At 60.9% G+C, this 12,358-nt stretch overlaps 1 protein-coding gene across 3 annotated transcripts in view; it reads right to left on the bottom strand.

Moving 5' to 3' along the window:
• The window catches only part of SETD1B (SET domain containing 1B, histone lysine methyltransferase), a 24,168-nt gene extending 11,869 nt beyond the window's left edge, over positions 1 to 12,299 (bottom strand). The window contains exons 1-10 of one of the 3 annotated variants that reach the window (XM_073881187.1): positions 12,242 to 12,299; positions 11,254 to 11,441; positions 10,919 to 11,017; positions 10,001 to 10,271; positions 7,821 to 7,933; positions 5,701 to 6,939; positions 1,329 to 2,156; positions 694 to 955; positions 246 to 613; positions 63 to 159 (exon numbers count right to left, since the gene is read on the bottom strand). In XM_073881187.1, the coding sequence (XP_073737288.1) occupies positions 63 to 159; positions 246 to 613; positions 694 to 955; positions 1,329 to 2,156; positions 5,701 to 6,939; positions 7,821 to 7,933; positions 10,001 to 10,271; positions 10,919 to 11,017; positions 11,254 to 11,427 (3,451 nt within the window). In that variant the 5' untranslated portion in view covers positions 11,428 to 11,441; positions 12,242 to 12,299. Of the gene's footprint in view, positions 1 to 62; positions 160 to 245; positions 614 to 693; positions 956 to 1,328; positions 2,157 to 5,700; positions 6,940 to 7,820; positions 7,934 to 10,000; positions 10,272 to 10,918; positions 11,018 to 11,253; positions 11,442 to 11,543; positions 11,659 to 11,953; positions 12,182 to 12,241 lie in introns of those variants that run through there. The other 2 variants (XM_025889852.2, XM_073881186.1) reach the window with 2 other exon arrangements.
• Positions 12,300 to 12,358: the final 59 nt, after the last annotated feature.

The raw sequence follows: 12,358 nt of genomic DNA, 5'->3' as shown, positions 1-12,358 counted from the left end.
CCCCCCCCCCCCCCCCCCCCCGGGGGCCCCCCCCCCCCCCCCCCCCCGCCGGCCCCGCTCACCTCCGTCCGAGTCCTGCGCCTTCTCGCTCGCCTCCGACAGGGCTAGGTCCTCGTCCTCATTCTCAGACTCCTGCTCATCACTGTCCTCGTCGTCATCCTGGGGGGGACGGGTGGGAGGCGAGGGTCAGCCAAGGGTGCCCTTCGGCTGGCACAGCACCCCGGGCCTCCCCAACCTGGATGTACCTTATCTGACGTGGATGAGGTCGAGGAGGAGGAGACCTGGCTCCTGGGGCCTTCCTCCCCCTCTTCTTCCTCCTCCTCCTCTTCCTCCTCCTCCTCCTCCTCCCCTCCCTCCTCCTCCTCCTCCTCAGTGCTTTCCCGCTCCTCCTTGTCGGAGGCCGAGGACGAGGGCGAGGTCGTGGAGGAGCCCGAGGACGAGGAGGCCGACGACGAGGACGACACGGACAGCGACTCCTTCTCGTCCTCCTCCCCGCCACTGTCCAGCTCCAGCGGCCTGGCCGGCCGTCGCCGCACGCCCACGCCCTTGGGGTCCCGCTTGGCGAGCTCGCACGGGGCGTCCGCCATGTCCCGGTCCCGCTCGCGCTCCGACTCTGAGGGGAGAGAGGGGTGTCCGAGCCGGGCCGGGGAGACATCGGCGGCGACCCCAGCGCCGGGCGAGAGGCGCACGTACCTTCATCTTCCTCATCCACGGAGGCTGAAGGTCGCAGGCGCTTCTGGTCACCAGAAGAGGCCGTGTCTGGCGGCTCCTTCCTCTTGACCTTGAAGGAGGGCAGGCGGATGGCGCCGCGCAGCCCGATGCCCAGGCCGAGGCCCTCGTAGCCCAGGCCCTCAGCCTTGCCCCACGACTCCAGCAGGCACGAGGCGATGCGGTCCTTGGGCTTCGGCCGGTCTTCGTCCTTGTGCTCGCCCGACTTCACTGGGGTCAGGGAGGCCTGGGGCGCCGGAGAGGACGAGACTGTCCCCACGGCCACGGGGCGGCCCTCTCTTAGCAGCCCGCCTCCCCTCAAACGTGACAGCCACACCGTAACTGACACTTCCTTCCCGCAAAACTGGCTGCGCTCTGAGCCCACGGCTCCAGACGCCGGCAGCGCCCCACTCGGCCTCACTGAACCTCAACGTCCCCACCTGCAGAGCAGGCCCCACGCGGCAAGTGCACATCCGTGTCGCTACACGAGCTTCACGAAGTCACACTCACACTGTCCTACTTGGGGTTACGGGGAGCGCCGTTTCCAAGAACACGCCTCAAGAGAGGAGGGGATGGGGGGCCGGCCGGCCTCCCTGGGGCACCCCGCACCCGCTGCCTACCTTGGCCATCCGCTCCTTCTTGTCCCACCACTCGTCGAAGGCCCGGAAGGCCACCACCTCGACCATCTTGCGGTTCAGGTCGCGCTTCATGATGGCCTTGAGCTCTTTGAGCACCACCAGCAGGACACCATCAACAGTGGCCTTGTGTGGGTCCTCCTGGCGTGGCACGTAGCCGGGTGGCGGCACCGACGGGTCAAACTTGGGGAGGGGTGGCCAGGGCTGCCCGCGGCCTGGTCCGCTGTTGCTCAGGGAGAACGGGCCCCGGTAGGGCGGCAGGTTGACAAACTGCAGCCCAGCTGAGGCCGCCGCCGCCGCAGCGGCCATGAAGGGTGGGTAGGGGCAAGCGCCCTGGCCGGTCATCAGACGGCTCAGCATCTGCGTTTGCATCTGGAAGGACATGGGCATGCCGCCCCACTGGCCACCCAGCACGTGGCTCATATCCACCTGCATCACGGGAAACAGCCCCGGAGGGAAGGGTGGCAGCGGTGGCAGGATGGGTGGGGGTGGGACACCAGGTGGTGGCGCTGGCAGGGGTGGTGGGGGCACTGTCACAGCTGGGTGGGCCGGGGGTGGTGGGGGCGGGGGCGGCGGCAGAGGTGGGGGCATGGGGAAGCCTGGCTGCGGCGGGGGCGGGGGCGGGGGTGGGGGCAGTGGTGGGAAGCCGGGGGGCGGGGGCAGCGGCAGGGTCGGAGCCAGCACAGAGGGGGCCGCCACGGCTGCCGCCCCTGGGGTCACCACCATGGGTTTGGGGCAGTCGGCGCTGGTGATGGGGGCTGAGGGCATCTCATCATCCGAGATCTCCATGTCCTCGCCCGAGGACTGCTGGCCCTGCAGGGAGAGCCAGGAGAGAGTGGTGAGGTTCAGCCTGGGAGGCCAAGTTGGCTCGTAGCACCCTTCCAAACACCAGAAAGTCACAGAAGCCTTCCGCAAGACTCCGAAGCAGCATGGATTCTGTGGTTCAGATCCTGGTCCCCTCCCTTCTGGACCATGTGACCTTGGCGAGTCACTTAACCTTGCTAAGCCCCAGTTTCCCCGTTTGCATAATGGGCATCCCAGTACCTGCCTCACAGTTTATGAGGACTCATTCATTCATTCAACAAACACTTGCTTGGCACCTGCTGTGGGCCAGGCACTGTTCTAGGTGCTGGGGACACAGCGGTGAACAAGACAGACAAAATCCTTGCTCTCGTGGAGCTAAGCTTCAAGAAGGAAGAGGCAAAGGATAAGCAGAATGAAGATGTGAAATACGCAGCCCACCACGGAGAAAAAGGAAGCTGGGGAGGGAGACGACGTGAAGAGGGAAGCAGGTTCTGTCAGTTGAGAGACTCTATTTCCATTTGCACTCAGAGAAGGTGATACTAAAGTGCTACGGTGCTTCCGATGTCTGGCCATCTCTCTAAGGACTTCACAGATGTATTAACTCAGTTAGTCCCCAGAACAACTCTACAAGGTAGATCTGCTATCTCCATTTTTACCGAGGAAACTGGAACACAGAAAGCTTAGGTAACTTGCCCAGGGCCACAGAGCCAATAAGAGATGGGACCAGGATTCAAACCAGTAAGTGGCTCTCCAGCCTGCGCTCCCAGTCAGCCTGCCATCCTCACTGAGGCGGAGAGGGCCAGGTGGCCAAGGTGACGTTTGAGCAACAAGGTTTAGCAGTTTTAAGGCCGTATAAACAGGAGGTATGTCCTTATTTTCCTTAGTTACTCTTCGCATCTAGTCTTCAGACTGCACACTTAGTGTGAGCCAGTGTGGGGCTGAGTGCTGTGTTTCATTTCTCGTCTGCACTCTACCTAGCAAGGTGGGGGTCTACTCCAACCCCTCTGACAAGTGAGGAAACAGGCCCAAAGCCACTGGCCCAGGAGGCACAGCCAGTCAGAAAGAAGGCTGGGACTCAAGCTCAGGATGGATCCCCTGGATTCAGGGCTACCAGGTGAACAGGGGAGGAGCCGAGGAGGACCCCAGCTCTGAAATGGGCACGGCCCCTTTACACCAGGACACAGGGCTTTGGGGAGTTCAACACACAGGCCTGGAACTGGAAGGGGGCACTTGGGTGTACATGGCAGAGGTGGAGTGAAAAGGCCAAGCAGGGGTGGGGGAGAGGAGAGTTGGATCGCCCCCAGGCTCCAGTGTCTGGACAAGAGGTGACTAGGCTCAGGACCTGCCCTAGATGAACTTGGCTAAGGAGACAGAGCCTTTGTAGGCTGGAAGAGACAGGGAGTGCATTTGAAGGCTGAGGGGGAGGCGTCTGTAGAGGCTGTAAGGTTAGAGGTCAGATCTTCAGGAGAGCGAGTCCACAAAGGGAAATGGGGGGGGGGGGGCCCCCGGGGGGGAATACAAAATTTTCAGAGGTGGTGGGAAGCTCTGTATTTTGCTAGACCCCCCCCTACACATACACCCCCCCCCCCCCCCGCCGCCCCCGGGTCCGCAAGCACTTGCTGGAGGAGAGACTGGCAGGCTCAGCATGATTCTCAGGGCCAGAGCCCGGGAGATCAGTCCCGGACAGCGCCCAGCTAGGCGAGCGCAGCACACGGAGGGTTAAGCCGGCACCGCCGCCAGCCAATCGCAAGGAGACCCGGATCCTGCGCTCCAGCCCTCGGCCCTGCCCCTCCCTCCGCCCCTCCGGCGCCTGGGGGTGGGGGTGAGAACCAGCGGGAACTAGCCGAGCGCTGAAGTGCTCAGCACCAGCGCGCGCCGCCGTGCCTGGAGCTTCCCTTGCGGCACCTCGCTGAAGCCGAAGACAGTGTGCGGGAGGTACTTCCACCGTCCCATTTCACAGACGATGAAACTAAGTCTCAGAGAGGGAAAGTGCCTTACCCAAGGTCACATAACCAGTAAGTGACAGAGCTGGGTCTCCAGGCTCAAGGACTGGAGCCTGAACTTTTAACCACCAGCCTCTGTGAAGAAAGGGAATGTCCCTCAGCGGTGCTCCCTGCTCTCTCTCTGGAGTCTTCAGCCTGAGCTGGGTGGGACAGCCTCCCGTTCAGTCTGGGGGAGCCCGGGTGCTGCTCTCCAGGCTGCCAGCAGGGGGCTCCCGAGGGCCAGCCTGGACGTTATCAGTACTGTGGTCTTCCCAGGGCTAATGTCCTGGGGCCTCGGGCTCCCCTTCCCTACAGTGACAAGATGGGAGAGCCCCGTCCCTCCGGCTACTCTGGGCTTCCCAGTCCTGGACCAGCCAGGCAGCACTGGTAAACATCCCCTCACCGCGGGTAACAGAGGGAAGATGGCAGGGCTATCAGCCCCCCACCTCTGCACACCTGTCAGCTCCTCCTGCTCAGACCCCTTGGCACCAGAAACCACTTCCCTAGAACCGTCTGGAGGCCCTCTGGAGCACCGGCCACCTACAGTCCCCTCCTGGGCAGGCCACGTTCCTCTCTGTTCCCCCCTGAGGCAGCCAAACATGCCTAATCAAAGGGCCTGGGAAGGGGGGGGAACCCTCCTTCCCGCCGCCCACAGGGGCACAGAGCTCTGTCTAAGTCCCTGGCTGCTCATGCCCGCTGGGCGCACAGGTTCCAACCCAGGTCTTTGGGAGGGCCAGGACAGGTGCCTGGACCAGAAATGGGGAGGAGCAGAACCAAGGGAAGATGACCTAATCCTTCCCTCCAAGGGACTGCAGCACACAGCAGCCCCCACCCCAACCTGGAGGCTGGAGATTTGGGTAATAAGACCCCAGATGAGGATCTATGGGTGAGGAGCGGTGGAGAATGGTCAATTTTGCCTGTTTCTGGCTGTGGCCCTCCCCCTGGGCTAACCCTTAACTCCTTCACTCCTGGGGCAGAGGGAGAGGGCTAAGGGGGATTTCAGCGCCCTCCCTGCCCACCCTGGCCTCCCATCTCTTCAGAGGGCACTAGGTTCTAGGAGACAGTACTCCAGAGCTCCCACCTGGCCTAGCCTAAGAATGCTCTGGCGAATCCCTCTCCCCAAATAAGCCTGAGTGTCAGGATCAGCCCTGATCACCCCCAAGCCACCCAACAGAGGAGGGGATCCAGAACCATTACCACAGTCCATACTATCTGGGGTCTCGGTAAACTCCTACCCAAGAAGCTCAAGTCAGAACTGATCCTGAAGTTGAGACTGAAATGTCTCAACTTCCCATACCTAACCGGAGAGCAACAGAACCAGGTCATGTTTCCTTTCTCTCTATGGCTGCTAGGCTGCTCAGAGCCAAACCAGCAGCTCAATCACAGCCCCTGGTGCTTTTGGCATTCTCTTTTTATTCTCTGAATTTGACCTGTTATTTTAGCTGCCCTAACCCTGTTGCTTCTGTGTTTTAGCTAATTGTCCTAAGGAGGTAATATTTCAGAGGAGGAAAGAGGGAAACACAAGATAGACAAAACCAATCCAAGACAGAGGTGGACAGACATGGTGGTACCTCATCCATCTTCTCTGAGGTTGGGGTCCTGTCTCCAGCCAGGTCCAAGGCTACCTCAGTTGTCTGGCCCAGAAGACCAGAAGGGTCCGGGGGGCCTGGCTCCGGAGGGGGCCGGGGCCCCAAGCCCAGGTCAAGCTCATCATCCTCATCTGAGTCGGGCAGTGGCGTGGGGCTGATATCCTCCAGGCCGGTGCTGGAGGGGCGTGAGGAGGGCGGTGTGGGGCCTCGAAAGCCTGGCTGGGAGTTGGTGCCAAAGGGAGCCAGTGGGGAGAGCTGGGAGGAGGAGGAGGAGATAGGGCTGCCCTCCATCTGCAGCTCCGTATCCGAGTCCTGCTCCCGAAGGAAAGGCAGCTTGGTGCGCTGTTCCTTCAGCAGCATCTCTATGCGTGAGTCCAAGCTGTCATGGGGCTTCTCCAGCCCCGCAGGTGATGACTCCAGCGTAGGCGTGCCTGGACTGTCGCAGGGCTCAGGACTCCAGCCAAAGGTCGGCCGGCCACCCAACTCCATGCTGTTGGCATCAGGAGGTGGTGGGCCAGGCGGTGTGCCTGGCTTCTCCTTGGTCAGGGGCTCAGTGGGTGGCAGGGGTGGGGGCACAGGTGCTCTCCGGAATTCCCCGCTGTCGCGGGCCCCAAAGGCGGCTGCGGTGGCGGGCTCCTCAGGGGGTGGGGGGAAAGGGGGCACAGGAGTCTGATACGGAGAGAAAGTCGACTTGAATGTGACTCCAGGAGTGGGGGTCGCTGGGGCAGGTGGTGGAGTGTGGGCGAACGTGGCCGAATCTTGTGGTTGGGCCTTGAAAGGAGGGCCACCGTTGCCCCCACTGCTGCTGACTGCCCCAAACGGGAGGTCCACAGAGCCCCTGAAGGCGGCTGGTGCCCCTGCCACTGCAGTGACCGCACAGGAGTTGTGGACATAATGATGCTCGTGGCGGCGGTTGTAGGCATCTGTGAACTTGCTTTCATGGCGCCGGGCCTTGAAGGTCACTGTGGGGTCCTGGCTGAAGAGGTAGGAGGGTGTGGGCTGGCGGCTGGAGTAGCTGGAGTCCTGCGAGAAGGGGGTGCCCAGACGCGGTGTGAGCGGCGTGCCCTGTCCGTAGGAGTTGGGTGTGTCCAGGCGGCAGCTGGAGTATGCAGTGTCCTGGGAGAAGGGTGTCCCACCACTATTGGGGGTGACAGAGCATGAGCCGGAGCCACAGCCAGCAGCTAGGCTACCATCCTTGAGGCGCTTCAGAGCATCTGACAGCTAGGGAGAGAGAAAGAGAGGGGCAGCAGTGTGTGAGATCCCTGGGGGGAAATCCTGCCGTGCGAGGGGGCTGTTCTCCCTTCTCACTCGGGGGATCTCAGAGCCAAGCTGGTCACGCTAGAACTGCAGTACAGTAAAAGGAAGGGGGGGGCAGGAGATTGAAGAGGAGTTTCTGGATGGTCCTAACTTTTCTCTAATCTTAGAATATCCGGTTATCCTCAAGGAAACGTGAGGATTTTTTATAATCCCTAAAGCAGAGAAAAGAGAAGATCCTGACATCTTGGTTTGAACTGGGATTTCCCTCCTGTCTCAGACTGTCAGAAATCAAAGACCTTCCAGCAGGAAGAACTATGGTTTGGGGACTGAGGGGGTGGCCAAGGGCTCTGTTCCCTCCAGTCTCCCAGTGTTTTAGGAGTTAAACAGCATGACATGGTTAAAGTGCCTAACGAACAACCCAGCAAGTCAGCAAAAGACGCTTCATTCTGGCAAAGCTGCTCCTCAGGGCAGCTGAGTTGTTGGGGAAGGGCTGATTGAGAATTTCCCCATGTGAGGGCGGTCTAGGTGGAAGGCGGTGGTTGAGTAAGGAGTCAGTCTTGCTCTGGAAAGAGGGACCTATACTCCGCTTTCTGGGGGCAGGGGTAGAGCAGTGCACAGGACATCAGACACAGCAACGTTTCGGCACCAACACAAAGTAAGCCCTAGTAGGCTGTGGGTCTCTGGAAATCCCAGCCTGGGCAAGGCCAGGCTCCTTTCCCTCCTGGGCTCTGGAGTCCAACGCTGGAGATGGTGAAGTGGGGGCAGGGGGGCACACCAGAAGCTGGTGATGAGTGTGAGTGTGTGTGTGTGTGTGAGGGGGGCGGTGCTGATGGTGATCTACCCACCTGCAGGGTCTCATTCACGATTGGAGAGACAGCATCCAGCTCACCCACTGGGAGGGTCTGGGGTGTGTATCGGCCCGTGACCAACAGTTCGTAGAACCGCATCCGGGTTTCCCCTGTGGGAAGGGCAAGGGAGGGAGGGCTGAGGAAGGCTCCAGGTTGGGGCAGACCCCACAGGTTGGCTTCCTTGTAGGCCCCTTGTGCCTGAGACCCCCAAGCCTAGGAAGCTGTGTGACCCTGACTGGGTAACCACCTCTCTTCGCACCTCACTGAGAAGTCTTATCTGTTCAACAATGCTGCTAAACTGTATGATTTTTCTGAACTTAAGATTCAGAATTTAATCCTTTGTGCGACTGGGACTCCCCCAAAACAGAAATGCCACCCCCAACACAAAGCCTTCTCCTGTCCCTTGGGCCATGGCACCCAAACAAAGAGTCAGGTCTTCCCTATCAGCCAGAGCCTACAGCAAGTGAAGAGACCCAGTGACACAGAGGCCACAGTTTGTTGCTAACTATCTGGGGCCAGGTGACCAGCAGAGTTTGTAAAACACACTCTGGCACCACATTACTGTGAACTCCACAGGCCTCCTCCTCTGACCAGGCTCCCCAGGCTCCCCAGGTCTGCCTGGGACTCAGTCCCACAGAGTCCTGTCTGGTAACCCTCCCCCCACAGCAAAGAGAGGCCTCTACAGAGCAGGGGGCCCCAGATTATTGATATTTATAGAGCCCTCTGAAGCAGCTGCTTACATATGCAAAGGAGACGCATTCCTTGAGCTACACTTTACACTTTACTGGTCTCTTTCTCGAAATTCGAAATACGAAGTTAGTTGGCAGTCTCAGGGCCTCCCATTTTTTTTTTTTCTCTTTCCCCTTTTCAGAAATGAAATGGCCATGTGACAGGGAGAGGGCTCCATATTCAATTCTCAGAGAGACATCAGACTGCAGCCACCCAAAGGATATGTAGATTTGGAAGGGTCTGTATGCCCCTGACAGAGACTGAGACACTAGAGCTCGGGAGAGGGGTGCTGTGGCTTAGGCAGGAACCTGGGCTTGTGCCCTGAGGAAACTCAGAACTAGGTACAGGCTTGGCAAGACTTTGTGGGATAACTGTGCCTACCCAGTTCCAGCGTCCCTCCACAACCTCCAGCAAGGGCTTAGAGACCCAGTCAGTAGGTATTCATTATTAAAAGCAAAAAAGAAGGGTCTGGATTTTCCGGTTTGGGTTTGGTATGCCCTGGTTGCCCCCAAACCCTATGCTCACAGAACTCCTGGAAGCTGCCAACCAAAGCCCTCCCAGGCAGTATCTCCCAGGAGACCCCAAGAGGCACTGGACCCAACAGTGCCTATCCAGTCACAGGGCAGGCTGCTCCTCAGGGCACCCAGCACCTTCTATATTGGTGGGAACTTCCCTAGAGAGGCCACAGGCAAACTTTGGGGGATGCCCTAGAGTCCTGCAAGCCCCTCTATCCAGCAGCCAGCTTCTCCTCCCAAGAACCTAAGGGAGGAAGGGTGGTTTCTCCAGCTCCACTCTCCCAGCAGCCAGCTCAGAGGGAGCACAGAGCGGGATTCCGATGCACCGGAGGTGCTGCTGTCTCTTTAAGAGAGAGGAGGGAAGGCACAGTGTCAACCCTTGAGCACCCAGAGCAGCCCGCCCAGCTCTATCGGAACATTATCAATGAAACCACACTCTGGGCCCAGATTGGTTTCCACCTCCAGAGGGAAGGGGTAGCACTGGGGGGTTTGGGACCCTGGATCCTTGGAGGGCCCTCTTTTTAGTTGAAGGACCTACCCTTTGTGTATTTAAAGACATTCTAGCGGCTCTCCCTCAGCCCCTCACAAATAAACAAACCCTGCCTCCTCCCCTAACCCAGATGGCAACACTGGGGACCGCCTAAACCCAGGCCACCAGGGCTCCGAGAAGGGCCCGCAAGGGTGTCAGTGGTGGGGAAGCCTCTGGGAGGTCCCTAGGGGTACATGCAGTAGCCAAGGACAGCACATTTGGTAAATTATAGCTTGTCTCCTAGCAACAGACAACACATTTAGCTCCACGTGACTCTACTCTTAGGAGGGGGCAAAAGTGGGGGTCCCCAACACTACAAGAGGGGCTCTGGGAGGGAAAGGAGTCATAGTGACAGGGCCTGCCCCCCCCCCACGGTAGGTTGCCCTAAGCAGGCCTCCACTCACCTTTAGTGTCCAGCTCCACGTGGATGATATTGCCCATGACTGAAGTGCTATGCAGATGCTGAACAGCCTCCTTGGCTCCCTTGACCGTCGCAAAGACCACCTTGGCAATGCCCAAGTGCTTCTTGGTCTTAGGGTTGTACAAAATCTCCACCTCCTCCACCTCCCCATACTTCTTACACATGTCCCTCAGGAAGTTTTCTCGGATGTTATCATTCAGCTTGGCAAATGTCACCTGCTTCGGAGGCACCGGGCCCACATAGAACTCATCGATCTGGCAGGGACGAGGGGGAAGGGAGTTTGGAGAACATTGAAACCGAAGGGAAACAACATTCCCCACTCGCATGCCCGTTGAAACAATGAAGGGTAAAAAAATATATATATATATATATTTTTTTTTTTTTTGGAAAAAAAAATGCACGCGGGCGGGCCCGGGAAGCGGAGGATTAAATCGTTTGGAACGTGGAAGTCCTCTGGGTTCGAAAGGAAAGGGGAAAAAGAAACAGTTTCTCTTTCCCCACCCCCCATTCTGGCCTCCTCTCCCTGCTGCGGGGTCAGGGGCAAACCCTGGGTCTAGGAAGTTGTCCCCCTTAAGCCACAAGGCTGAGAAGGGGGGCGGGTCCCGGGGTAGAGCCGCCTGGCTGGCAGGAGCCAGGTGGGGACCTGGAGCCCCCAGCTGGGCCGGCAGGACACTGTATCAGATCCTGGATTACAGTTTCACTGAGTGTTTCTGTTTACAGTAGCCCAGAGGGGTCACCCCTCTCGCTGACATCTCCCCCTCCCCGCCAAAACTTCCCCGGCCGTGGACGGCGGGAACTCAGAATCTGGCTGGGCTCGGTCAGGAGTGGCGTTATTTTCGAACTCGGGGAGTGGCGGGGGGCGGGGGGAGGAAGACCGTGGGGTCGGGGGGAGGGGTCCTACCTTGAATTTGGGCACCGACAGCTCCAGCTCCTTGGTTTTGGTCCAGATCCCAACGACCCGGGGATCTTCGACAATTTCCACCGGGCGGTTGCTGGACATCTGTGGGGAGGCATGGGGGGGGGGCGGGGCGGAATGGGAGGGCTGGTCCCACTCCCCAGGGGCAGGGGCAGACTCCCTTCTCCAGGCACTTGTCAAACTCCAGGACTGGGGACCCAGCTGACAGTTGGCCCGGTGGTTGGAAGGGGGGGACCCTGGGCGGCTCGAACCCTTTCCCCCCCGCCCCGGACTCGGCTGGGGGTGGGGGGGGGCGGCGGGGAGGCGCGCCGGCTACTCACCGCCAGGCTGAAATGCTGCCCATCGTAGCGGTACAGTTTATGATGCCCCTTTTTCAGAGCCGGGTCAATCATCAACTTGTAACTTCTCCAATGGTGGTTCCTCCTCTCGCCCGAAGGGCCGGGCTGCGGCGGGGGCTGCTGGTGGTGGTGGGGGGGGGGGTGACTGTTCTCCATGCCGTTAACCCAACCTGAAAACGAGCAAGTTGTTGTCGTCTCCGCCGCGGCGGCGGCCGCTTCTACACACACGCGAAAGAATCAGATCGTCCAGCCCCCACCCCCTCCCACCTTACCAGCGCGCCCCAAAAGGAGCTGTCTCGCTGGCTCCCCCCAAAATAAGAATAGAGCGAGAGAATAACCCTTCCGGGAGAATTAGGCGCCCGCCCGCTCGGCCACCGTCTCGGGGCGGCAGTGAGGGGCTCCGGGGGGGGGGCCCGGGGCGTGCTGGCGGGGCCCGGGGCGCCCGGAGGACGCGGGCTCCGGCCCATGGTGCCAGTCCGGCCGCCTGACCGCCCGGCGTGGCGCTCGCTCGCTCGCTCGGCCCGGCTCGCGCGCTGGGCTCGCGGCAGGCCTGGCGCCGCCCGCCCGCCCGCCCGCTCGGCCCGAGCCGGAGCCGAAGCCGGAGCCGGGGCCGGGGCCGGGGCCGGGGGCTCGGGCCGCCCGGCTGCCGACCGCGGCCTCTCCCTCCCCGAGCCGCGCTTACATCCCCGCCGGGCGCCGGCCTCCCTGCGCCGCCAGCCAGTACATGGTGTCCCCCGCGGGAGCCGAGGCCGGGGCGGCCGGACGGGGGGCCGGGAGGGGGGGGTGCCGCCGCCGCGGCTGCCGGGCCCGGAGCTGCTGCCGCCGCCGCCGCCGCCGCTGCCGCTGCCGCCGCCGCTGCTGCTGCTGCTGCTGCTGCTGCTGCCCGGGAGGCGGCTGGCGGCGGAGGCTCGGCTCCCAGTAGCCGCACATCCCACAATACACCGCTAAGGAGCCCGACCCGAGCGCTCACCCTCCTCCTCTTCCTCCTCCTCCTCCTCTTCCTCCTCCCCTCTCCTTCCTCGCCGCTTCCCCAGGCACTCTCCCGGCGGCGGCAGCTGCGCCGCCAAAGCCCCGGGCCCCAGCGGCC

The sequence above is a fragment of the Callorhinus ursinus genome, unplaced genomic scaffold (assembly GCF_003265705.2).
Source record: "Callorhinus ursinus isolate GAN/ISIS: 27379988/994484 unplaced genomic scaffold, GSC_fseal_2.0 scaffold41, whole genome shotgun sequence".
NCBI lineage: Eukaryota > Metazoa > Chordata > Mammalia > Carnivora > Otariidae > Callorhinus > Callorhinus ursinus.
This window is presented reverse-complemented; position numbering and strand designations above follow the sequence as displayed.